At 46.0% G+C, this 24,799-nt stretch overlaps 1 protein-coding gene across 1 annotated transcript in view; it reads left to right on the forward strand.

The window, feature by feature from the left end:
- LOC119401966 (ileal sodium/bile acid cotransporter) overlaps window positions 1-24,799 on the forward strand; it is a 114,709-nt gene that overhangs the window by 55,532 nt on the left and 34,378 nt on the right. The window contains exon 3 of the mRNA XM_037668998.2: window positions 18,342-18,546. Within this exon, the coding sequence (XP_037524926.1) occupies window positions 18,342-18,546 (205 nt within the window). The remainder of the gene's footprint in view (window positions 1-18,341; window positions 18,547-24,799) is intronic.

A 24,799-nucleotide genomic window follows, 5' to 3' on the forward strand; every position in this document is an offset into this window, starting at 1 on the left:
AGACTCCAGCACTGATATCAGACAACAGCCCAAGGCAGTTAGCTCATCCAGTGATTTGTCGCTGGATGAAAATCTTTTTTTTTTTTATTGAAATGATGGAATAGGAGAGGTTGGTGCCATTATAGTGGCACCGGCTACTCCTTCTCGCTTAGAATACAGAATATGTAGTAACAAGATTAATAAGGGCACAAAATCTTATCAGCGAATGCATTAAGCGCTTAAAACCATCCTTATCATGTGGCCCAGATGGCATCCCCTCCGCCATACTAAAAGCATATGGTACTATATTTGTCCCAGTACTGACTACGATATTTAATAACTGCCTGGACACTTCCACATTTCCTAGCATGTGGAAAACTGCTCGTGTTTTCCCAGTATTTAAGTCGGGCTCTAAGACAGATGTTTCTAATTATCGCCCGATTTCTCTACTATGTGCCACATCAAAGATCTTCGAACTGGCTCTTCACAAAATATTGTCTTTTAGTGTGAAAAACTCATTGATTCCAAATCAACATGGTTTTCTTGCTGGCCGCTCAACTACCACAAATCTTGCTAGTTTCATGACGCAGATCTCCACACCTATTTCTCAGAGAGGACAGGTTGACGTAATCTACTGTGACCTGAGCAAGGCTTTTGGCGTAGTCAGCCACACACTGATTATGGTTAAACTTGCGAACTTTGACGTTGACTTGTCGATTGTGAATCTCTTGCACAGCTATCTGCTCAATAGATCTTGTTATGTTGCCGTAAATGGCCAAACCTCTTCTTTGTATAAAGTGACTAGTGGGGTCCCTCAAGGGTCGGTATTAGGCCCACTCCTATTTTTAATTTACGTTAATGATGTTTCTTTTGCCATTCGTAATTCTTCTTTCCTCTTGTATGCCGATCACATCAAGATATTTAAGAAAATTCATTCAGTTAACGACTGTCGCTTGCTGCAGTCAGATTTGTGTTCTTTTTCCGAATGGTGCAACGGCAATAACCTTTCTCTAAATACCTCAAAGACAAAATTCATGTCTATCACTCGCAAAACATCTAGCGTGTCATTTCAATACTTTGTCAATTCTGTGCCGTTATGCAAGGTTTATGAAATCAGTGATCTTGGTGTTGTTGTTGACAGCGCGTTAAACTTTTCTTCTCACGTTAAGCGTGCTGCTATGCGGGGCCTTCGTTCTCTCGGATGTGTTTGTAGAATATTTCGAGAATTCAGGTCTCCCGTGGCCCTACACAAATTGTACACGGCAATATGTCTTCCGCAACTTGAGTATGCGTCCGTGATATGGAATGGCATTGCTCAATCCAGCGGTAACACCATTGAACGAGTCCAGAAAAAATTCCTCAGCATATATAACCATCGCTTTGCTAAAAATGACTCTGGATCTCGTTCAAGTACTGCTGAATCATTATCACTGCCATCACTTCACTGCCGACGAAATCGTTCTGATCTCTTATTTCTCTACAAGCTAGTCCACGGTATCATATCCTGCCCTGTACTTCTCAATTGTGTTAATTTTCTAATTCCGCGTAAGTTAACCAGAGAGAACAGACCGTTTCATGTACCCGCCTGCTTCTTCCAACACTCTACCGTTCACAGAATACAAAGTCTTTATAATATTAATTTTCTTGATCTTGACGTTTTTCATAGTCCACAATCATTGTTTTTATCCGAGCTTTGCACTGTTTTGACATAGTATGGCACAATGTACAAAGTCTTCCCTTCTCCGTCTTTCCGCATAGTTGTATATGTGCAGTCTAATTTTTTATTCCCCTTCAATATTTCTCATATTGTCTTATTTTACTCCTCCCCTTTTGTGTTCATTTCTCTTTGTCTACGTGTTTTTGCTCTTTTTATTTCTGAAGACTGTCTGTATTGTATTGTTTATTTTTATTGATTTTTTTTTTGCGTGCGCCTGCACAAAGACCTCACGGTTGTTCCTGGGCACGTTAAATAAATGATTGATTGATTGATTGATTGATTGATTGATTGATTGATTGATTGATTGATTGATTGATTGATTGATTGATTGATTGATTGATTGATTGATTGATTGATTGATTGATTATTTCCTTAAAGGTCCCTGCTTAGGTATTACATAAATAAGGAGGAGGGGGTGTACGTCGCCAGAATTCACGAAAATGGGTTAACATGAGTGGAAATAAAAACACGTGAGTAATCATTCAATGAATAAAAACAGTTGAACAAACAAAAGGGAAAAAAAAGGACAGGATGCACATGGTCAATCAGGGATCACTGACACATATATAATGAAAGTATATTGCCCAGCATGCACACGATGGAACAAAAGATCATTCAAGAACACTTGGTACAGGCCGCGGCGGCTGCATTTTCGATGGAGGCGAAAATATTTGAGGCCCGTGTGCTTAGATTTAGGTGCACGTTAAAGAACCCCAGGTGGTCAAAATTTCCGGAGCCCTCCACTACGGCGTCTCTCATAATCATGTCGTGGTTTTGGGACGTTAAACCCCAGATATTATTATTATTATTATTAACACTTGGTACAGACAAGGTGAAGAAATGAAGTATTATTTAAACAGGCCAAAGCAGAGGTCGGCAGTAGTTAACGCAAAGCGCAGTAGTTACCGAGGTTGCCGACCCTGTGAACCATTTCGCATTCGACCCTGTCGCAAGCGCGTGAGAAGGCGACTCCCCGGCAGCGACAACGCCATGCAAGAGGGCTTGCGCATCTGAAACGTCTACAATGTGTCGTCGCGCACACGCGACGATAGAGCGCAAGTTCGACTTCTCTCGCTCGATGCACGGGTCCGCTGAACTATACGATGACCACACGGCAAGAGCAGACCATCGAGAAAGCGATGCGCGAGGGGCCATCTTGTGTGTTCTGAAAAATTAGTGAACACGGGGTGTCGCTGGAGGCGACGTTTCGACAAGCGGACTTGTCGGTTTCAAGGCTGCATGAACATTTTGCAGTTGCAGCCGTGAACAAGGCAAGTCCGTTTGTCGAAACGTCGGTGCCAGCTCCACCCCGTGTTCACCAATTTTTCATCTCTTCAAGCTTTCACCTTCCCCTGAACTTCTGCCATTCTGCAGGTTTTGTATCACAACTATAGCCATACTGCTGTTACACTGTACTGCTGTCACCAGAAGTCGCACTGTAGCTCGACGACACGCTATTGTCGATGTCAGTTAGTGCGCCATGCGAAAATTAAATGTTTCAAAAAATATCTTTTTAGCATTTCCTGAGCTTCACACTTTGTCACAGCCGTTTACGTATACGGGAGATTTCCATGGAAGAGCAGACACAGCTTCCAAAAGTGGTGTCGGTACTCCTTTAAGAAATGAAAGCTTTGTGAATTCGGCCCCAGGTTATTTGCCACGTTTGCGCGTGTTAGCCAAGTCATACCAGTTGCCTGCGTCTCATGGATTAGCTGGTCCGCTCGAAGCTGGCAAGTTGGGGCCCTGCGCTATAGAGTATGTGAATGTAGCGCATTGTAATCTGTGCGTCAGGGTATCGCTATATTAAAACACGCTGTTGCCTCAAATATCACCAAAGATGTACCCGCAAAACCCACAATGCTGTAAAAGAGACGTAGTCCCCGGATCGACTTGCATTATACCACGGGTTATAAATATACACTTCGTCGTTGTGGAAGGTCTGCGAGACACGCCTCCAGCCGAGTATATGTATAGTTAGAAACTACACTCGGCGCACTGCTCTTTGGTGCTTTCCATCTGCAGCAACTGTATTAACTGTAAGCGAACCACAAATACAGCAACAGAAGCGCTACGATAATTGTGCACTACTCGAGGTACTTGACAGCTTTCCTCAGACTTATCACTCCTTTCTTAACACAAGGTCGCGCAATCGTTTTTACGGTGTGAAGGTCGCACGTTCCATAAAGGTTATTTACGGGGCTTACATCCAAGATCCTTTTTGCCGTAATGTAAGAAAATGACTATGAACTATAACGATTACTGTGGAAAATGGTGACGGGTGCTAAGCAATTTAGGAGTATCCCAGCTTCGGCGTAAGGGAGAAACAATAAGGGCTCGCGCAATTTCGTCCTCGCTAAGGAAACCGTGCCAGACCGCTCGCACAAAGATCTTTATCCACACTTGGGCAACTTTATTGAGTGGGCGATTGCGAAAGCCGCCAACTGTGGCACATTAAATGAAGAAACCACTACAGACTCAGAAATACGAGGAGAGAGACGAGAACACCGCCCACGCATTCACCTCGTGCAGCGCACCGCCATTTGATCCGTCACGTTGCTCGATGAGTGGCGAGATGGAGGGTGAAGCCTCTCTCGGTATGCGAGCCCCCTCCAGAAGCTGTTCTTACACAGCTGTCATGCTGTGCATATCGCGATCTATATATGTATGTATAAACCCGGTTAGTTGTCACCTAAATCTAATTTACGCTGCAAATCATTCGGAGCTTCTCAATAACTAACCCCGTGGCAACTTACTTTCACTTGCTCGAACGCTTTTGACCCTAAGTGAATTTACTAGAATACTCTGTGCAGGCAACGTTGCTTGCCACGGGTAGCCGATGTGGACCTCCGTTTCCAATCACTCGTCAGCTCACTTCATAAATTTCCGGTGCCATTTGTTGGCGATGGTTACCGATGCATAGGTATCACGTGCATCAGTCTAAAAGTGCAGGGAAGGAACAACAGCACACCTGTTGCGCTAACCATGCATGTCAGACTGCCGTGTCTCTGTATAATGTAGCAGTTCACGTAACATAAGCTTGAACGTCCTAGACGTTCAAGCTTATCCATTGCATGTCAGACACACTATACATGCAAGAATGCATGGGCATGCAAGCGTAGGATCGCCCACTCTGATGGGGAAAATCCTATTAGCGTCCAGGCGTTCATGACAACTTAAAATTTACATGAACACCTTCGGTCCGACCTTCCCATGACAGCTATATCCGCTGAATGCGTCATAAAGGTTCCTTTTTTTTTTTTGCGTAGCCTAAATGCTCAAGTGGCATCGAAGTGAAATGCGAAATAATGTGTTGCCGTTAAAAGGAACGAGTGTAAGCGCGCGTTTTGTTCTGTCACATCATCTTTTCTCACCGATAGTCTATACAGAACCCTGCGCGTGTTGTAACGCCACGTAGAGCGATACATTTCTCGCTCAGCCCCGGGGCGCTCCGCCCGTGTGCGTATGCAATGGCTGAAGCGAACCAAACGCGTGCTGGCGGAGTCATGGCGACGCAGTTTTCTCCTCTACTGGACCGCGACCTGCGCCGTTGTCCAGTACGCGAAGGCAATGCGTGCGCGCGCACTTTCCGCGTCAGCCGGGGCCTTGACTTGGCTAGAGCACGTTACGTCATAGCAGCCGGGACGTGCCTGCCACGTTCTACTAGCGCGGACGCAGGCCCCACAGCCGTGTCGTCCCGCCGAAGCAGCGTAGCCGGCCCGTGGGGCGGAGATTGCCGCGATCAAAGTCGCGAGCAACGCGTTATTACAAAGGTTCTGAGGATAATTGGCTCGATTCGAGCAAGCCCAGCGTATCTACAGAGGCCTCTCGTGCGGTGCAGACGCAGCTGCCTGCCGCGGGGTGGTCGTGCTGCAAAAGACCCGAGCATGCTTGCCTGTAAAACGCACCTCGTCAGTGAGAGCCACCCCTGACGCAACGTGCACATGCCCGTGCTATAATGTTCGCGGGAAGTCAATGCATCTTGTAGCTTGCTTTTCTCGTTTCATTCCACGAGGGAGAACACGCGTATACGCCCGAAGCGAAGGAGATCCGTGTTTTGCATGAGCACACCTCGTTCTGATAAGTAGACGTTCCTGCAAGAAACAAAAATGATTCTTTAATTCTCTCAAGGATCTGACCTAATGTGTTTCCGAGGTAAAAGGCGCCAAGACGAAGACAGACGAGGAGAGAGAGAGAGACGCACACACACAGGGCGCCACTTCCAACAATGTTTATTCCGGGAAAAAAACATGGATGCTAATTATACAGATAGCGCTGTCACATTTCATCGGTGCGCAGTCACATTCAGAAAATGCAGCTCTTTTTGTGATAATGTTATAAAAACCACACTCACGCAACTCGCTCTCCTTGTCTCCCTCTCTTTGTCCGTCGTCGTCTTCGCGCATTTCACCTCGAATCATGCTAAATCAACATGCCCAGCTGTCCGCCCTAACAATGTGTATTTCGGTAAGCTAAGAATACCAAACAAATGCGCGCATACGCACGAAAGAGAGCGCACTCACCTGCGCACCAAACATGTGCAATGTCTGAGAGAACGGGTGGCTTGGGCAGAAGAAAAAAAAGTATTTACAACTTCGTCAACGTTTCACTTTGCAGAGTATTTACCTGCGTATTCAGTGGCCTTAATTCAGCTGTCAACCTACGGTGCTTAACCCTAAACTAGCTATGCTAGTCGTCTGGTTATAATGGGAAATTAAGGGTCATTGATACATTGAGAGATAATAGGCATTGTCTTTCGTTTTATGAGCACGAAATGGGTATATAGATCTCAGCGCCGTAAGTCTGAAAAGTTAAGGGAAGGAGACAGAAAGAGGGAGAGTCGACGCGAAGAAATGATTGCGGAAGGAACGGCGTTTTGCGTGTATGCACAATACCTCTCCTTTGTCTCCGTATATCTGATTTACTATAGTGTACTTTCATCTTCTTTCGTTTACTTCTCTTTCAATCGCCCTTCCTGCCTGGGTGAGGGGGGGGGGGTGTCCTCTAAGAGGCAATTTCTCCTTCTTGTGTTATTAATTACTACAGCGTTGATGAAAAGAGCGGATACGGCGATAGAAAAATAAACAGTGAGAAAGGAGGAGAGGGGGGCCACACCGGCGTTCAGCTTCAGTCTTTTGCATAAGCCTGTCATCCTTGAAAAATGGAGCAGGGCTATTAAGTGCTGCTGTGTAAACAAACATCCGTCGCGGCCGGAACCCTGGAACTGTTACAGACGAAGGATTACGTCTCTCGTTCTTGCCGAGAGCTTTCTTTGGGTAAAAATTGTTAAGGCGAAGGCCTTAGATGCCTCATCAAACGCGAAAACTGACCGGCGTCGCGCGTCGGCATCTCCCGTCGGCGTCCACGCTAGTGACGCAAAAAAAAAATCATCGCGCGAGGACGTCACCACATGACGTCATCATGACGTCACAGATCGCCGAAATTTGTGACTTCACATGATGACGTCATCACATGCATCTTAGCTTGGTCAACGGTGGGCCCATCATGGAGGCAGTGCAAGACAGTTGCACAGGTGCTTCCGATCCTGGAGGCAATGCAAAACCACATTAGATGCAGAAAGTTTTCGGAGGGTGGCGGCGCAGGAACAATCCATCGACTGAGAAGAAAAATAAGATGGCTTTCGCCTTCGAGTCGTCTTAGGTGAATGCACTGGGGGCCCTGTTAATCTTATTCCTTTCTCTTTGCGTTTTATTCAGGCGAGCACCTCAGAGAGATTTTGCCCTTTAATTGCGGTGCCATCGCGCGGCTGTCTAGTCTTGCCAGAGTGACTGCAAAGGGTGGGTAAAATGAAAGCTATGCATCACATTGTCCTACTCATTGACCAGCGTACGAAACGGGAGTGCACACATGCTACGTCGTAACTGCAAATTATACTGTACACCCTCAGTGTACCTTGGTTCGAAGTCAGTATGCAGAATAATATACAGCTGATGAATTCATCTATCACGATAATTTATTGTGCGTATATTACTTGGCTGGAAACGTATACTAGTGGTGCAGATAATCTCGCTGTAGTCTATTGAAATCATCACAGCAGTCCGTTTGAGTCGTCTAGTTCATTATCGTCCTTAGATAATCACCTAAATGCCGGGAATTCGCTCGGCGTTCCTGCTGGAAAAAAATGAAAGTGTGCCCTTTATTAGAACTGAAGATGTCAGGGACACTTATGCACTAAGCGAAAGTAGCGTGGTAATCTAAGCTCACTTTAAACTACACAGTAAGCTCTATTGATATGCGCTCTCCTCAGCTTCTTGCTTGGAACATGTTCTCGCTGGGTCGTTTGTGAAGCATACCTAAATGGACGATAGACGCTGTAGGATGTTGAATGACATGTGAGCTTCTCGGTATATTTTATTATAAGCGAAATAAGTAGAGTTGCACAGGTTATGTCATGCGGCTAAGTAAATACGAGGGTGGGTGCAGTGGAATGTAAACCTCGCTGGCGGTATAAAATTATTTCAGGCTTTGAAATAGAAATTCATCTGTGCAAGCGGATCCTCCATGGCCACTCTATAGCTCCTATTCAGACGCTACGGATGGTGTATAGCTTTCTAGCGCACACACACACATCTCGCTGCTGCCTACTTTGTATAGGCACGTCGGTGCGCGGCCACAGAACACGACGCATCACACACACTAGTAACAAAGCAAACCAAAAGCTTTACTGTATCATCTAAAAAGGCGCGAAGAGCACGCAGGGGCACGCAGACAATAAGCTTAGTAATGAACCTTGAGGAAGACGACGGATGGAGGAAGTATGTCCCACTAAAAACGGTTCCCTCCGCCCGCTCAGCTGTGTGATGGGCACTGTTGTTAGCACGTGAAGTTTCATAGCCCTTTGCCGATAGCTGTGAAAGTCCGCTTTATTGCCATTGGCTACTTTAGTTGGTGTATTTGTTCATTTCGCGTATCCCGGCAATTATTCTCTTCAGGTGACAATTAGTTTTTTCCATCGAAAATTTAGTCTTGGTAGAATTTTTTTGCAGCTGCAGTTTCAACTGTAGAACGGATGAAAAAATTTTTGGCTTCGGTGAGCTTCATATAGTTTGGTTGCAGAACGTGGACTCCGTTCGAGAACTCTGTTCGGGAGAGTCTGCCGTACATGGAAAGCATCTGTCCAGTCACATAAGATATATCGTTGATGTAAAACCACGTGGAAAAGCAAGGTAAGTGAGGCTGCTACATGAAGGCATGCAGGCAAAGAACTTTATTTTGATCCGGAGACGCCCTCCCCCCTTAGGGGGCGACATTGGCGGGCCGCGCCCACGACGGGACGGGGAGATGCATCTCCTCGGCCATATCATGGGCTCTCTGGATAGTCCTTAGCTGGTCTTCTTTCTCGTTGCTAGTGAGAAGATATCGCCAGTCCTCCTCCGTAGAGGGAGACCCGGGGCTCTCGCGCAGTGCAGGACATTGCCACAGCATGTGTTGTAAAGTGCAACGTGGGTTACCACAGCGAGGGCAGCCCGGCTCTATGTCATCCATGTATTTAGAACATTTAAGAGGAGAAGCGTATGCCTCCGTCTGTAACAGACGTAAAGTAATAGACTGAGCTCTGTTTAGATGTGGATGCAGGAGGGAGAACTTCCGTCGTTCCAATTGAGTAATCATCTGAGTAACGTGCATACATCCACGACACTGTTTCCTCACTTCTGTCAATGCCGCCTAGGATAAGCGGCACGACATTTCCAAGATTTCTATAAAACCCGCATGGCAATAAACATGCGTCGTACTATATGCTGTGCGGAATGCTGTCGTGTGCAACGTAACCTGCAGAGTGCGAGCTGTGCCAGGGACATGTCAGACGCGATGAGGCCCACTTGAATCAGGTAATTTAAAAGAGGTTTTCAGTAAAATCCCCAGTCGATCTGTATTCCGTATGCCGGTTACTCCATCTTCCGGTCAAGTACCAAAAGTGCTGTACTTGTCTGAAAAAGAAAAAAAAAAAAACAGAAGCTTCCTGTACACTCTAAATGTGGTAACCGATAGATGTGATTTTGTGCACCGATAGTAATGGTTACCAAGTTTAGAATGTGTGCACTCAAAACTAATGTAACCCTTACTATATAGGCGTACAAAATCACATTTCTTCGTTACCACGTTTAGAGAGTATAGCTGAGGCATTCATGCCACGTGCCTGATTTGCGCGTATGAGATGCTCTTGTTTGACTAGAGTATACGAATCTTATAAGGCGGAAAATCGCACCTCTACGTAGTGGGCTGACGGTCGACCCTGCGACGAAAAGAGTGACGATTCATTCCTGGTGCAAGACGCCCAGGCGGGACAAGTGCCGGAGCAAGGCTACATACCCCTGCAGCTGTTGATCGCTTCACCGCGCATTTCTGTTAGTATCTTACGTGTTACCCACCGTTGCCTATTAGAATACACCTGCGAAAATCGCTTTAATATCCAAACACTCCGTCAATGAGTCGCGGCCTTGAAGGTTGTGTAATGTCCAGATTTTGATATCTCCCTCAGTGGAAAAACGATACTCGCGGCTGCTTTCTCTCGTTCTTTTTTTTTCTTTCTTTTTTTTCCTTCTAAGGGTGCGACACGTCCGCACGATGCGGGGGCCGAAACAGCGAGCCCAAAAAAGTGGTCAGGGACGTAAGAAAAGAGGAGATCGAGCTGTATTCGTGTACGGAGTGGCATGCGTGCCCGTTCGCTCGCTCGAGATAAGCAGCGACGGGGTGCATTCAAAACGAGTTTAATAGCCCTAAGGACTGATCTCATGAAGTCATACTTCAACTGCTTTTGGTTTGTTTCGCAGTTTTCGGCCGAAAAGTGCGTCCGTTTCGGCAGATACGTTTTCACAAGTGACAAGTTTTCGTTTTCTCGCGTCCTCAAGAGAGTACGCCAGCGGCATTAAAGGCGAACATGTTAGAGACTAACCGCCAGGAATCGCGACGAGGACGCTATTTCCGAGCGAGTGGAGATGCGCTTATACTTCAAAGGAAAATTTTAGCGCAACCGTGGGATTTCCGATCCCCCCCAGGCGTTATTCGAGGCCGCATGAGGCAGAGAACGAACGGCCTGCCTTTTTAGTACATCCCAAAGGCGTCCTAAATGCTCCTCGGTCTCTGATTGAAGGACGCGCACGAGGCTCTGAGGGTCATATGTCAGAAGATGCATTGGTGATTATTGTCGGAAGCAAGAGTTTGGTGACATGGTAGTCGGTAGAGAAGCTGAATCAACTCGCACTTTGAGCGCAAAACCGCCTGATTTGGAGAAATACAATGCACTGATGGGACATACAAGCAATCGTCCATACGCCGCATCACTGCATTGTCGTTTTCTCATTTTCTCATTTGATTTTCTCCATTTCATTCTTCCCTTTCATCGTGGCGCCTATGGTATCCTGAATTCCGTTTCTGAAGGCGTGTGTAGCAAGGAATCAGCTGCATTGTACTCTGCATCAAAACAATATGTCGAATGGAAGCCGCTAGGCGTGCTCCGTGACTTGCCTGAACACACGGCGCAAGGACACGTACTACATTTGTATGACCTCGCGTTCCGGATTGCCAGCTGATCCTTCTCTGCCAAATAGTTGTCTTCTATTGATGCCACAGAAGTGGCATCAGTAGAAGTGGCGTCAGTAGAAGACAGCAAAATCATACGTACGCGCACGGCGATAGAATGAGTCACTGTTTCTTTGTATCATCTATTAGATGCGGAGCATCAGCATTGACGGCTTCTGTAGTATTCAAGGACACAATTGAAGGCAGTAGCGTAGCCAGGGGGTGGGACACCGGGCCTGTGGCCCCGCCCCCACCCCGATTTTTTCTTTCTTTTTTTGCAATGGCATACGCAGCACAAAATGACACTCGACCGCATCTGCCTGCCCGGCCCCCACTTCAGATAGAAGAGGTGCCCCCCCCCCCCCCCCCCCCACGAAAAAAATTTCTGGCTACGCTCCTGATTGAAGGACACAAGATGTGAGACAAAAATGTTACATCTTGGTTTGTTTGTTTTTTCTGTTGCAATAAGCAGCTTATCACTGCTAGAAACCTCGTTTGCTCTGGCGCGCGATTCGAAGTTTTAGTTTCGGAGAGCGCCAAGAGAGGCGGGACCCAGCGTGATTTGTTTGTAAAAACAGCTGGTCACATGAACAAACACTGACCCACTAGCAACGCGAGCCGCTCGCGGCATCGCGTGCACTTGAGCACCGGGTTCAGAAGTGCAGGCGGGAGAGAGAGCGCGCAAGGAGCATGGCAGCCAACACAAACGTGTGACGTAAGTGGTTTTTGGTTGTTTACATACAAGCCAAGTTCGTGTCGATGTTGCGAGGTGCTACGTTTCGTTGCGCGGCATACACATCAATATTAATTTTAAATATATTCGAGGGTATCTTAGCCATTGCTATTTTGTAGATGATGTGTGTGTGTCCACAAAAAACTAGCTCACAAGTTATCTCGCCTTCAAAATTTTGTCAGTGCTCATTTGAGGCGTCAACGCCTCTATACTTTCGTGCCGTAGCTAGAGGGGTTCGACTTTGTTGAATACGTCTGCGTAATGTTAACATTCTCCCTTTCTGTGACACCTCATTTATTATAGCCACGTTCTAAAAAAATTATCCAAATGAAATTTCAGTGATAACTGCAAAGCAAAAATAAAAGAAATATTTCTTTCACGAAGAATATTAAGTTGTCGTAGAACAGTGCTTTTACTGCTCATCTTCCTTTCATTCACATGGTAAAAGTGCTTGCAAATCAGTGCAGGGTTTTAATACGATACTCTGATGACAATATATTGAATTCAGTGCTGGGCAGTATCGAAGATACATGTATCTTAGATACTATCTTAGATACTCTATGGGTATCTTGTATCTGTATCGCGATACGTCTCGAAAGATGAGTATCTGTATCTGTATTTCGATAGATTCAATAATTATCGTGTATCTTAACATACAAGATACTTCTATCGCAACACAACCGTGCGAAACAATAATCGCTGGCCAAGCTCCGCTTCTCAAGCTGGTACTGGTGCCACTAAGCCATCTGAACAAGTCTAAGGGCTGTGACGCAATTTTATTTTTCCGCCAGAGTCCTCCAGTGAGGGCAGAAGATGAGGAAGGCAAGCACGCGGACGTCTACGCCCAGCCCACCTACCTTTTGTTTTGTCGATTTCTTTTCTTTTTAGTTGTGCCAGTGCCGCGACACTTGCTCTTAGCCACTGTCCTGCGCCGCGTACTCCACTGCGTGCAGCGTCTATCGCGCAAATTCTGATGTTGCTACAGTGTCGTTATTGAACATCCTCTTGCGTCTTGCTCCGTAACGAAATGTGATGCGCGCAAGAATGGGGTCGCTTTGTGTCTCGTGGATTTTACATATCAGCGATTTGAAGGATCTCGTGGATGTAAAGCTTGACTTACATGCAATGAATTAACTTATACATAAATAGATATGCAAACAACTATAGCCCCACTAGTACTGATGCTAGATCTAATAGATCAAGCGTTTACCTAACAGAAAATATCTTGACGTACCGTATTTTTCACTTCCTGCTACATTTATTCAAAGAATTTATGAAATCATAACTTGATGATTAGCACAAGTGCTTTATCGCTGTCATTTTGCATCCAATACATTACCTAGGTCTCTGTACTGTTTTTCTGGTCTGGTAACTGCAGTATGTCTTTTGTAACGCATTCCCAAAATAAGATCTCTGCTTTATTCTTCTAACTGTCTGCTTTATATTTCTACTACTGTTTATCCATTTACAAGTTGCCAAGGAGATTTTGAAAACAAATATATAATTATGTAGGCGTCCCCTGAGCTACAGTACAAAGCATTCTGCTTATCGCTTAGAAAAATAGCGATAGTGAGTTTGCAATATAATAATGGAAATCATTAGGAGCCATCTTAAAGATGTTAAAGAGTTGTTTTACTGAATGCTCCGTTTTACTCATGAGCGTCCCAACGAGCCGTTTCAGGCAATTTTCCATAGGCACTGAATTTTCTATTGTCTTAATAGGTAAGTTGACAATACTTCATGCTCATTGCTATTAAGGGCGCCCTTTGTATTGTGTTTCTCTACTCATTCAATGTGAATGTTTGATACAGAACCACCTCTATTTTACTTATATTAGTTTTCCTGTTTTAGGCCTTCTTAAATATTTTTCGTATTACTAATCGCCACCTAATGGGATCTATGAGCGGCAATAGCGCGAATAACGGTGGTGTCCTCCGACGCTTTGTGCAACTATACAATACGTCTGAGACGTCTCTGTGTTGCACATATTTTCTCGTTGAAGAAACATTGCTAAAAGATTACGCGTTAGTGAGGATATCAACAAAGAATCCTTTACGCCAGCAGATAAGTAGAATATGAAAGTTCATTGCTCTTTTATGTCATCTACGTATACACCAGGGGTCTCAAACTCAGCCTATAGCCAGAGGGCCACAGTCGCGAAATTTAGTTCGAAGCGCCGGGACAGTGAAGATGGTAGGAGATAGCTTGAACAAAATGACGTTGCCATTCGAAAGGAAGCCTTTCCCATATCTCACATATAGGTCATTTCTGAAGGGAATTTGGAGTCAGGATTAGAGAAACATCGATACCGATGTGCACAACGAGTGAATTCTGGACGCGGATTCTGAAATATAGAGTTTTTGTTCCACGGTTATGTTTCAGCACATGGTGACCACATGTTCCTTACGAAAGGAAAGCTTGAGACCTGTCATGTCTGCGTAGCTCATGAACATACTTATCTAGAAAGTAAAAACAAATGGGACGAAGATAGTCATGTGTGCGGCCGGGGCTGCTAGCGAAAGGTCTCAAACCCCTAGCATACACCATGCGCCCCCCCCCCCCCCCAAAAAAAAAAAAGTCACTACCAGCGCTGCTGCTGCTGCTGTACACCTGTCCGGATACACGGTATTGTGCAAACTGTCTTTTACGGACAAGGCAAAAGTCCACACCAGTATTTGCGCCATCGTGCGAAGGCTTGTTATAGAAGTTATTGTGATTATATGGCAACCCGCTAGCTGGTCGGCAAGCTGAACAGCGACTCCCATTAATTGCAAAAATGACAAGCAAGGACCGCTGTCAGCGAACTGTATAAAGAGTTGTCCTGTGAAGAAGCTAAAGCAAATCGCAATAAATTGTTTTGGAAGGAAACTAACGTACTTTGAGCAAGAAGGGCAAAACTTTTAGATATTAACAGACATTTCATTAAAGTGAAACAAAATAGGTCACAGTTAGGAAATTTTCAAGAAAACATTTTCGTGCATAGGCGTTCACTGCTACATTATATGGATCTATAATAACAAATTAGAGAATGTATCGAAGTATCTTAAGATACAATTGCCAAGTATCGTATCGGATACTATCATTGCGGCAGTATCTTGTATCTGTATCTCCAATACTTCTTGCCTGAGTATCTTGTATCGTATCGCGATACAATTTCAAAGTATCTTTGCCCAGCCCTGATTGAATTAATATCAGAATTAATATCGGGGGTCATTTTGTTCACAAAAACTTTTTTGTGATTGCTCAGCTGCTTTCGATAATAATATACTCGCTTTCACTATTTCTCGCTCTTACAAGCTTTTTACAAGCGTAAGAACGCCTTGCGAATACAGACCCAGGGCCCACACTTCACGAAGTCGTCTTACGCTAGCATTGTTCCTAAGAGAAATTTTCAGCCAATCAAGATGCTGAGTGTATCTTTAGCGAAACCTGCTTGCCAATGGCAATGAGGTCTTACGAATGAAAATATTTCTTAATGTGGTACCAGCTGAGCTCGTATTCTAACAAACATACTTCTTAAGCTTACTGGGAGCGCGGGAACACACAACAGACGAAGGAAGAACCACAGAGCACGTGTTCTGTCGTGTTATGCGTGTTCTGCGGCGTGTTCTGTGGTTCTTCCTTTGTCTGTTGTGTGTTCCCGCGCTCCCAGTAAGCTGAAGAAGTATGAATTACCAACTAGCCCACCTTTCGATACTTCTAAGAAACATCTCACACATCTCGCGTTACAACTGTTCGTAAGCGAAGCGCTTAGACAACCCCGAAGCTGGACATATCATGAAGGTAACCTGCCAATGGCAAAGAACACGTACAAACGAAAAGTTATGGTAATTCGGACCCACAACTTTCTGTTCACAAGTGCTCTTGCCATTGCTTGGCCGAATTAGCTGATCATGTATCCAACATCGCGATTGGCTGCCCTTCTTCTTGCGAATAGTTGGGGCGTACAAGAATTTTTGCGAATATAGGCCCAGAAGTTTGCAGCTCTCATACGTGGCAGCCATCTTTTGCGAAAGACAGTGAGAAGTGGTAGAAAAGGTGGCCAAATACATTGGAGTAATTATATATAATGTGCAAATGACCACTCAACCCTAATTATACAGGTCAACCTGACACTAGTAGCGTAGGCGGCCGCCCAATGGCGAAGCGCACTTACGAGTAAAAGCTTAGTGAATTCGATCGTCCCCTATACAAGAGGGGAATGGGATAGGGGAAGGAGCTTACTGGCATGTTCGGTGGGAACTAAGTGTGCTCAGCAACGTGCTAGGTGAATCAGACTGGCAACGTTAACGAATGCACTGTGGTACGCTGCCAGCAGTATATTTGTCTTGGCTGTGGGATTTGTTTGCGCCACTTAATTGCAGATCATTAGGTCGAGACAATTTGTTTCTGTCTTAGCACTGCCTGAGAAAGATTTAATGTGGAAGACAACGGGTTTATTGAGTGACAGCTATAGGCATGCATGCGGTAAGGCACGATATCGTTCTGCAGGTCGCCTGCCGTATAGTGTCGTCTATAAATGTAGGCCACGAAAGCCAATCGCAAGCCGATCGAAAACTATCGGAAATGGCGCAAAGGAAATGGCACTAGCCCTGAAGCACAGACAACTGCTTCAGGGCTAGTGGTGACAAGTGAATATGAATGAGAGGCGCTTAGCTTTGTATACATATAGCGGTTCAATGTCTTCACAATTTGGATGTGCCTATTCGCGAAATTCTCGAAAGCTATACTGCAGTGCATTAACCATTACCTGACGGAACGATGCAAGAAGGAGCACACACGAAGAGCGCTGAAAAACATTAAATGTGTGCATTTATTATCATTCTTGCCTTTTATACAGAAAGAAAAATCGAACCAATACGGGGAGACTAAAAAAGGGGGAGGCGGGGGCCAGCATGCGCGGTGATTTCCCATCACGCGTTCATGAAGCTCAATATATTCTTTCTTTTTGTTTTCGGGGGGGGGGGGGGGGGGTGACAAAGAAAAGCTGCTACGCGTGCAGCTTTTGAGCGGCCATCCTCCAAGATCACTAGTAAATATCTCTCTTGTGAATTTATCAGCGGGCTCAAATAACGTTCCACGTTAGGAAAACACGATGGCATATTTTCAATGGCAACAATGTAAAACAGGGTGTCCCAAATCAAAAATTAACTTCTGGGCTTTACGTGCCGAACCAAATGAATGATTGTGAGCCATTTCAATTGAACCGCTGACCAGCAGCAGTAGTGCAATAATACTGAATATGTGTATATCAAATAGGGCGCCCTATATGATCATAAGCTTTCGCTTGATCAAATTTTCAGTACTGTCTTACTCATTAGCTAAGCAACTAGTACCCCCCAAAAAATGTGTCGATGGCGATGGAAGGCAGAAGACCGAACTCTGTTTTATTGTCTATCCTTGGACATCCAGTGTAACGAAGACAATGTTTCGCCGAACAAAACCCTTGTTACAACGGAGAGCCCATTTGTTAAATTGCATTCGTTGATGTGCAATTTGAGTTCTTGGAAACGGCGCGTCGCCGCAGTGGCTCAGTGGTTGCGGTGCTAAGCTGCTGACCCTAAAGATGCGGGTTCGAGCGTGGCCGCGGTGGTCGCATTTCGATGGAGGCGAAATGCTGGAGGCCCTGTGCGATGTCAGTGCACGTATAAAGAAACCCAGCTGGTCAAAATCATCCGGAGCCCTCAACCACGGCATCTTTCATAGCGTGAGTCGCTTTGGGAGGTTAAACCCCATAAACCGACCAATCTAGAGAAGGGCGAACATGAAAACCAGCACACGGATGAAGTTACCACTGCTCACAAACAACAGCTGAACAATGAAACCGACGAAGCAATGTTATCGCCAGGCTCTGGCTGACGTATGGCTCGTGACTCGTTTAAGAAGAAGGAGTCGACAACCACGTATTTATATCAGCCCCCAACCGATCGTGTAGTCGGGTTCTCCATACGGAAACCGGTCTCCGTGAGGTACCTGGCCCTCTCTTCCTTTTACACTTATCGGTCGCCACTGTAAACAAAACAACCAATGCTACATACTCATAGATTAAAAGCGCTAAAACGACAGGGGCAAGAAAGGGCACAACACGAGCGCTTACTCACAACCGAAGGCTAACCATAGCGATTTATCAAAGCAATTTATGCTAACGGGAAAATGACCAATATGTGTTCTCCAAAATCTCTCTTCTGTCATTCACGCAAAAAACGGAAATGGGTAATCTTTCATATCTATAGATACAGCCCCGCTTAACGCGTTGCAGGAAAGCGGGTATACGGGGACCGAAGTGGGCCTGAGACTCCGGTAGCTGGAGTCCATAGCCGTGCGTGTTGTACCATTTACCACAATGTTTTAGCTATCTCTCTCTTTCCCGCGCAGCATCGCCATGACACTTTGCTCGACGGTGCTGGCCATGGGCATGATGCCGGCGAACATGCTGCTATATGGCAACTACGTGGACACAGGCGACATTGTCGTGCCCTACTCCAAGATGGCTATGAGCCTCGTCTTCATCTCACTCCCAGCCGGTCTTGGCATGCTGTTCAACTGGTTCTGCCCGCGGGTGGCGCCTTACATCACCAAGGTACGCAAGCACACAACGCGGAAGCGCAAGATCACACTGCACTGCGGGACGGGCTCGCCGCTCAGCAATACTCGAATGTATCTTGCTTGTTTGTTTGCTTTTGGCTTGTTGTTAAGGCAAAGAACTTTGCACTTGCAACGAACGCGAGTAGAAAAATGGTGAGCTTAGAGAACTGATGTACCGCGTCATTATTAAAAGCACAAAATAAACAGAGACGGATAAAGAACACATGACGAACGCTTCGATCATTTCGTGTTCTTCTGGCGTTCTTGTTTGTTTCAAGCTTTGCATCACGATTCATTGCACACGTCGCAAAAATAGGGGCATTGCGGCAAGGCTTGTACGTAACAAATTACACGTAATTAATACTCCTAGTCAATTACATTCGCGCCGGTCTTGTCGACGACTTCTTTAACCATGTAATTCAATTACCTTGTTTCCAGAGATCAACTACATGCAACGAGTTGCTTTAATAACGTGAAGGCAATGCGGCACCTAAAATTGGCGAGTACTACAGTACCTAAGCACCTGGCGGTTCCACATGCTCGAACATGCGCAACTATATAGGCGCCCCGCGGTTGTTTCGTAACTGAGCCACCCGCCGTAAGAGCTTCTTGGCTAAGGTGTAGCGCTGCTAGGCTCGTGGACGCTGGTTCGATTTCTTGCCGCGGCAACCGCATTTCGATGAGGACGAAATGCGAAAGCACCTATGTGCCTATATCGGCGCTGCGTCCTTTCTTTTTCTTCACTCTGCCCCCTTCTGTGTGCGCTGTAAACCCTCATATTTCGGTGCTCGTTCAAGACCCCAGGTGGTCAAAATTAATCCGGAGTCCCCCTCTGCGGCGTGCCTCATACTCATATCATGGTTTGACTCGTAAAACCATACAATTTATTTTTTTTTCTTAAATGAACCGGCATTGCCATGGCTTGATCAGGACTTAAAGAGGGTGGAGCACTGTCTTCGCTTGAAGGGCTGTCCCATTTGCCCACATGGGCTGGTTGTGCGCATGTTTGTGCAGCTATTTCTGATCCACAAGCATGCAAGCAGGGCCAGCCCTTTCCTTAAATTTTGATCGAAGAGCCCCCCCCCCACCCCCACCCCCTCCCTTTCCTGAGGCCTGGGCAGGCTGGGCTCGACAGTCACGGCCACTTTACCTTCCCTTGGCCAAGGAGAAGCGCCTTCTCCGAGTCCTGCCACTGCAAAGCGAGGACCCAGACAGGAGCGTCGCCGAAATGTTAGCGCAATCATTTGCACAAGGTTTTCGTACGTAACGACACCACTCTTTCCTGCAGTGCGCACACCAAGAGAGCTTTCATAAAGTAGGGAAGATGACGAACTGAAATTTTAAAAGCAATTGTCAGTGAAGATAAACACGATGAGAATGGTTGCAAAGGACGCAGTAAAATAGCCAGGCCGACTCATTCTATTCGCTGTACTTGTAAAATGGCAATAAAGGTTGGGAAGAAAGTAACGTGGAAATAAATAATCGATTACGTTTTAGTTAATCTAAAATTAGATTCCTGTTGAAGTAATTGTTGACAATAATTAATTTGGTATTAACAGTGGAGCTGTTTAAGCCGGCCGTAATCTTTCCAACGTGAACAACAAAATCTCCGCGCCGCGCTGAAGTCACCGCGCGTTGCCTAGCAACCGGTTGCACATATGTGCGCCTGCTTCGTGAGCACGGCTCCGCCACCAGCCCGCCTGCCTGGACACTGCGCTCAACCGCTCCGTCGCGCCAGACGTGACGTCGGCCAACTGCGCATGCGCTCCTTCGTTTTGTATAAGCGGCGGCGCCAGACGCAGACATGGGGAGACTGAAGAAGGTTCGCACTGCCGTTGAGGAAGCCTCTTACCGGGAATCGCGGCGCGCTGTCAAGCGAGACTGCTGGACTCGACTCGTTTAAAGTAGACCATGACGTAGTACGGCCGAAACGGCGAGAGACGACTGTGCTGGACTCGACCGGAACTTGGCATGACTTGGCATTACTTCGTATGGCCAGGACCAGCTAGGAACCGATCAGCTCCGCTGTGCCTTTTAGCCTTGCGCCGCTAGTGCAAGCTACGCCCGCCTTTGAAGGAAGTAATTGTAATTGTAATCGATCTTTTTTTGTAACATGAAGAAGATGATCGTAGCCATATTTCGCATTATATAGGATAGAGAAGCAGCGAAATAAGGCCTTTTAATTTACCTTCACCAGCTTTTACGTGCCTTACGCGAGTATATAGGGAACACCGGATTAATTTTCACCACCTTGGTTTCTTTAACGGGCACCTAAATCCAAGTATATGACTGTTTTTCTTTTTCAACCCCCATCTAAGTGCGGTCACAGAGGCCAGTACTGAAATGCACGACTTGGAGCTCAACAGTTGTACGCCGCGCCATATATGGAATGGCGTTGCACTCCTGGTGAGCTATTAGGCAGTTTTAGAATAGCGTACGCAAAGCTTTGCGTTGGCCTTTCGCGCAACTGCGCATGCGTCATACGCTAACCGCTTGCGGGCTCCCGTTAAGTGACTGAAATAGCGGGCCGCAAACGCTAACGCTAACTTAGCGTACGCTATTCTAAAACTGCCTATTGCCGATGTGTCCACCTAATGGTCATGTCCATATCAGCCGAGCGCATTCAGTTACTCGAGAAAGCGGTGAGCCGTGACGTCATCGCGCTCTTGAACACGTCGACGCACCGAACCCGCTCAGCCCAATTCCAACGTAAGAAGATAGTGGACGACAAGTGGCGCTGTTCGCCGAGCTCCAGCCACTCAATGGCGGCCGAAATGGGCAGTCCATTAGATGGACACATCGAGGATAGCTCCCCTGAGCCATACCGCGGCGGGTGAGGCAATTAATACTATGAAAATAGAACGAACAGGTGGCGTTTAGTGCTAAAAAACTGCACTCAGTGTGGATGCGTTGAGGTTAGTACAGGCCACCTTTCCGTACGTTAAAGTTTCTGCTATCTTCCGACCTTCGCAATTCCGTTTATTAATGCGAAAGCACAAAATGACACATGAAGCAAAAGCTCCGCGGCTAGCTTCCGGCGTCTGACGGTAACAAAACCCGCGTAACCAACTGATGACGTCAAGTTCGAAAGTCAAGACTTGCCTGACCCGCACCCTAAAAACTCACTTTGCCAATTTCGAAAATATGCTAATTCACGTTTAAACCAAAACTCTCTTGGAATTTGGGCAGCCACCCTTAAAATTAACTTCACATCACGTGATACATTCACGTGACCAAGTCACGTGTTCGCATGACCAAGTCGACAACGCCATGTGATAGTACGTCAGTTAAGTCTACACGCCACGGCTACAATAGAATACTCTAGCCACTGTACCACGGCCTCGCCGGCCGCGCCAGTCTGCTCCGCACTGCTTTAATTCTCATTGCATGCACGCAGTCTTAAACGACCCCTCACCAGCCTCTGAAAATAAAAAAAACCGAGCGCGTTATTCTCTCCTGGCGTTTCTCGTCTTTCTGGCGCACTTCGTGTCGCAAAAAACAGTGATTCACGTGACGTCATTACGGTACATACTCTCGATTGGTCCATATACACTAAATATCAGTTGTGAATTGTCTCCAGCACTGCTTTGCCATGCAGCCGCCCGCCCGTTCTTCCTTGTCTGGCATGACTATCGTGCGCGATCAACTGATTTCACTTCATTTTGTGCGTTTTCGACTCTGCAAGCGGAGATAACAGCGTGTATACCCGACAAGCGCGAAATCCTCCACGCAGTGTTGCCATGTGGCCTGGACTGGAAATTTTGATCTACAAATGTCTTAGGAATGGAGTATATGTATTGTAAAATTAAGTAATAATACTAAGTGGTTAACAAAAGTTAGCACTGTAAGCAGCGTTTACGAGTGCTTTGCCGTTTGCTCAAACGAACTTCAGTCAACTTCCCCGAACTGCGTAAAATAAACGCATTGTGCTATTTTGTCATTAAACTGAGAGGAAGTTTAGCTGCGTTCGTGAAGGAAATATTTCCGCTCGTTTTGAGCTGTCTTATAAGGCTGTTCGCCGGGTTGTCAGAACCCATCGAATCATACGGAATCGTTGATGTGACATTTCTTATAAAGCGGCAATCGAACCTATACAGCTTGGCAAACAAATCTGTAAAACGTGTGCACCGTATGTGAACGACCAAATGAAATGCAACGTCATGAGCCCATTCTATTGTCCTTGTCCCGAATTCAAAAACAGATGAGGAAATAATGGCGCCATGAAGTACTTCGAAAGCTAGTAACAGTATAAGCAGGGTGTCGTGCGTGAATTGCGTAACCAATGGCGTATCAACTTGTTTGCGAGTGGGGGGGGGGGGGGGGGGCAAGCCCTTACTCCGTCCGCCATGTGTGTGTGTGTGTGTGTGTGTGTGTGTGTGTGTGTGTAAAAAGAGAGAGAGAGGGAACTTCAGTCGCACTCAATTTGTTGTGAGTTTTCGTATACAGAGATAGAATTTGGTTAGCAGTGTTTAATAGCGTTATAGAAAAGGTATAGTCAGTTCTACGGAGCATACACTGGGACAACCATGCATGTAATAGTATTGCAAGCAACAATACCTTTTATACATTACCCACACAACTTTATGCATGAATACAATGATGTTGATAACGGCCTCCCCAGTAGTATAGATTTGTATCATTCAATGAAATTTCTATAACGTCTAGAAGCTACTCACTAATCATTTTGTTTTTTAATGTAGATAGCAGTGACTGCACCTTTTCTTTTCGTAATTAGTACTACATTTTCTTGCAGATATTCAGGCTTGCGTATCTTATATTTCGTCTTGTTTCCTCCTAGTCGAAATAGTGTTTCTAACACATTGTTATTATTGTTACTGTTATTATTGTATTACTGTAATAATAACAATATTATTATTATTGTTAACTTGTAAACCACAAGTTCTTTACAAGTAAGAATTTGTGGTATTAGGGCCGTAGTACATTTTCTATACTCATCGTATTTGTATTTGCACCTTTGCTTGGAGCGTGCGAACTTCGTAGTAGAAAACAGCAAAATATAACGAAGACAAGAAAAACCAAACAGGACCAGCGCTGAACAGCGTTGGTTTTGCTTGGTCTTTCTTGTCTTCGTTATATTGCGCTGTTTTCTACTGTGCTTGGAAGGCCCTCCGCGCCCTCCAAGTAAATACGTCTATGCAAACGGAGTAAGCACAAATTTTCTTTGCAAAACTGTGGGTGATTACAACGTTAAACTACCCCGCATTCTTTCCTTCCGCATTGGCCATTAGCTGTTTATGATTGATCGAAGTGTTCTGGGTCATGCACACAGCACCTGGTCGTAACGCGATGCAACAAATAATCCCAAAATGATCCTTCGCGTAATGACGACTCATACACGGCTACATAAAAATAAGAGAATACACTATTTTCAATACGGCATATTTATTGGTTCTTCGTCATTCGTCAAAAATTTTCGGTGTGCCTTAAAATCGGGTGCTTGTTACGCGACATCACATGTCTCTGAAATATCTCAGTGTTTTAAAATGATGTATGCACACTAAACAGCGCATTACTATGCTGCACAATACCTAAAAATCTTTTTGGAATAGCCGGACAGTGTCTCATTCGGAATGTAATTCAAGAAGCCTGCCCGTCGATCACAATGGCAGCGGCTACTAATGGAAGCTGGCGAGATGGATTCATATGAGTGTCATGAATATTTTCGGTTGTATAACGATGTTGAGCTGTCTGTGCGCGTGTACAACTCTGTGAACTCATCCTTGCTGAGAGAGAACAAGGGAGGGAGAGAAAAAAAAATTGGACCATCTCCCCGAAGGGAACGCTGATGGGATGCGAAGCAGCAGCGTTGCGCACGGGTGGCGTCACGGGTTGAACGGCGCTAACGCGGGTGCTGCGGTGAGCGCTGGAAGATTCGTTTGAAGCGAAACTCGGTGTAGCGTTTACTGGTGTAAACGTTTGTTTGAAACGCAGACACGGGAGGCGAGCGGGCGTTGGAGCCTGCAGCTGCGGCGCTCCGGCGGGTGAGGGAGAGAGTGACGTACGCGCGCACCTGCGAGGGAAGCGTGCGAGGGGTGCGTGACGTCAACGCCCAGCTTCGGCGTGACCTACTTGGCACCGCTCCAACACCTGCGCCGAGGGAAGCGCGTTGCCTCGCGTTTGTGCGGACGGACAGCGTTACACAGGCTAGTCAAAGAGCTGCTACGCATCTAAAATAAGCAGCGCCGCGCGTGAGTGCTTCTCGGCCGTCCGAGTTGTATTTTCCCCTG

The sequence above is a fragment of the Rhipicephalus sanguineus genome, chromosome 1 (genome assembly GCF_013339695.2).
Source record: "Rhipicephalus sanguineus isolate Rsan-2018 chromosome 1, BIME_Rsan_1.4, whole genome shotgun sequence".
Classification (NCBI taxonomy): domain Eukaryota; kingdom Metazoa; phylum Arthropoda; class Arachnida; order Ixodida; family Ixodidae; genus Rhipicephalus; species Rhipicephalus sanguineus.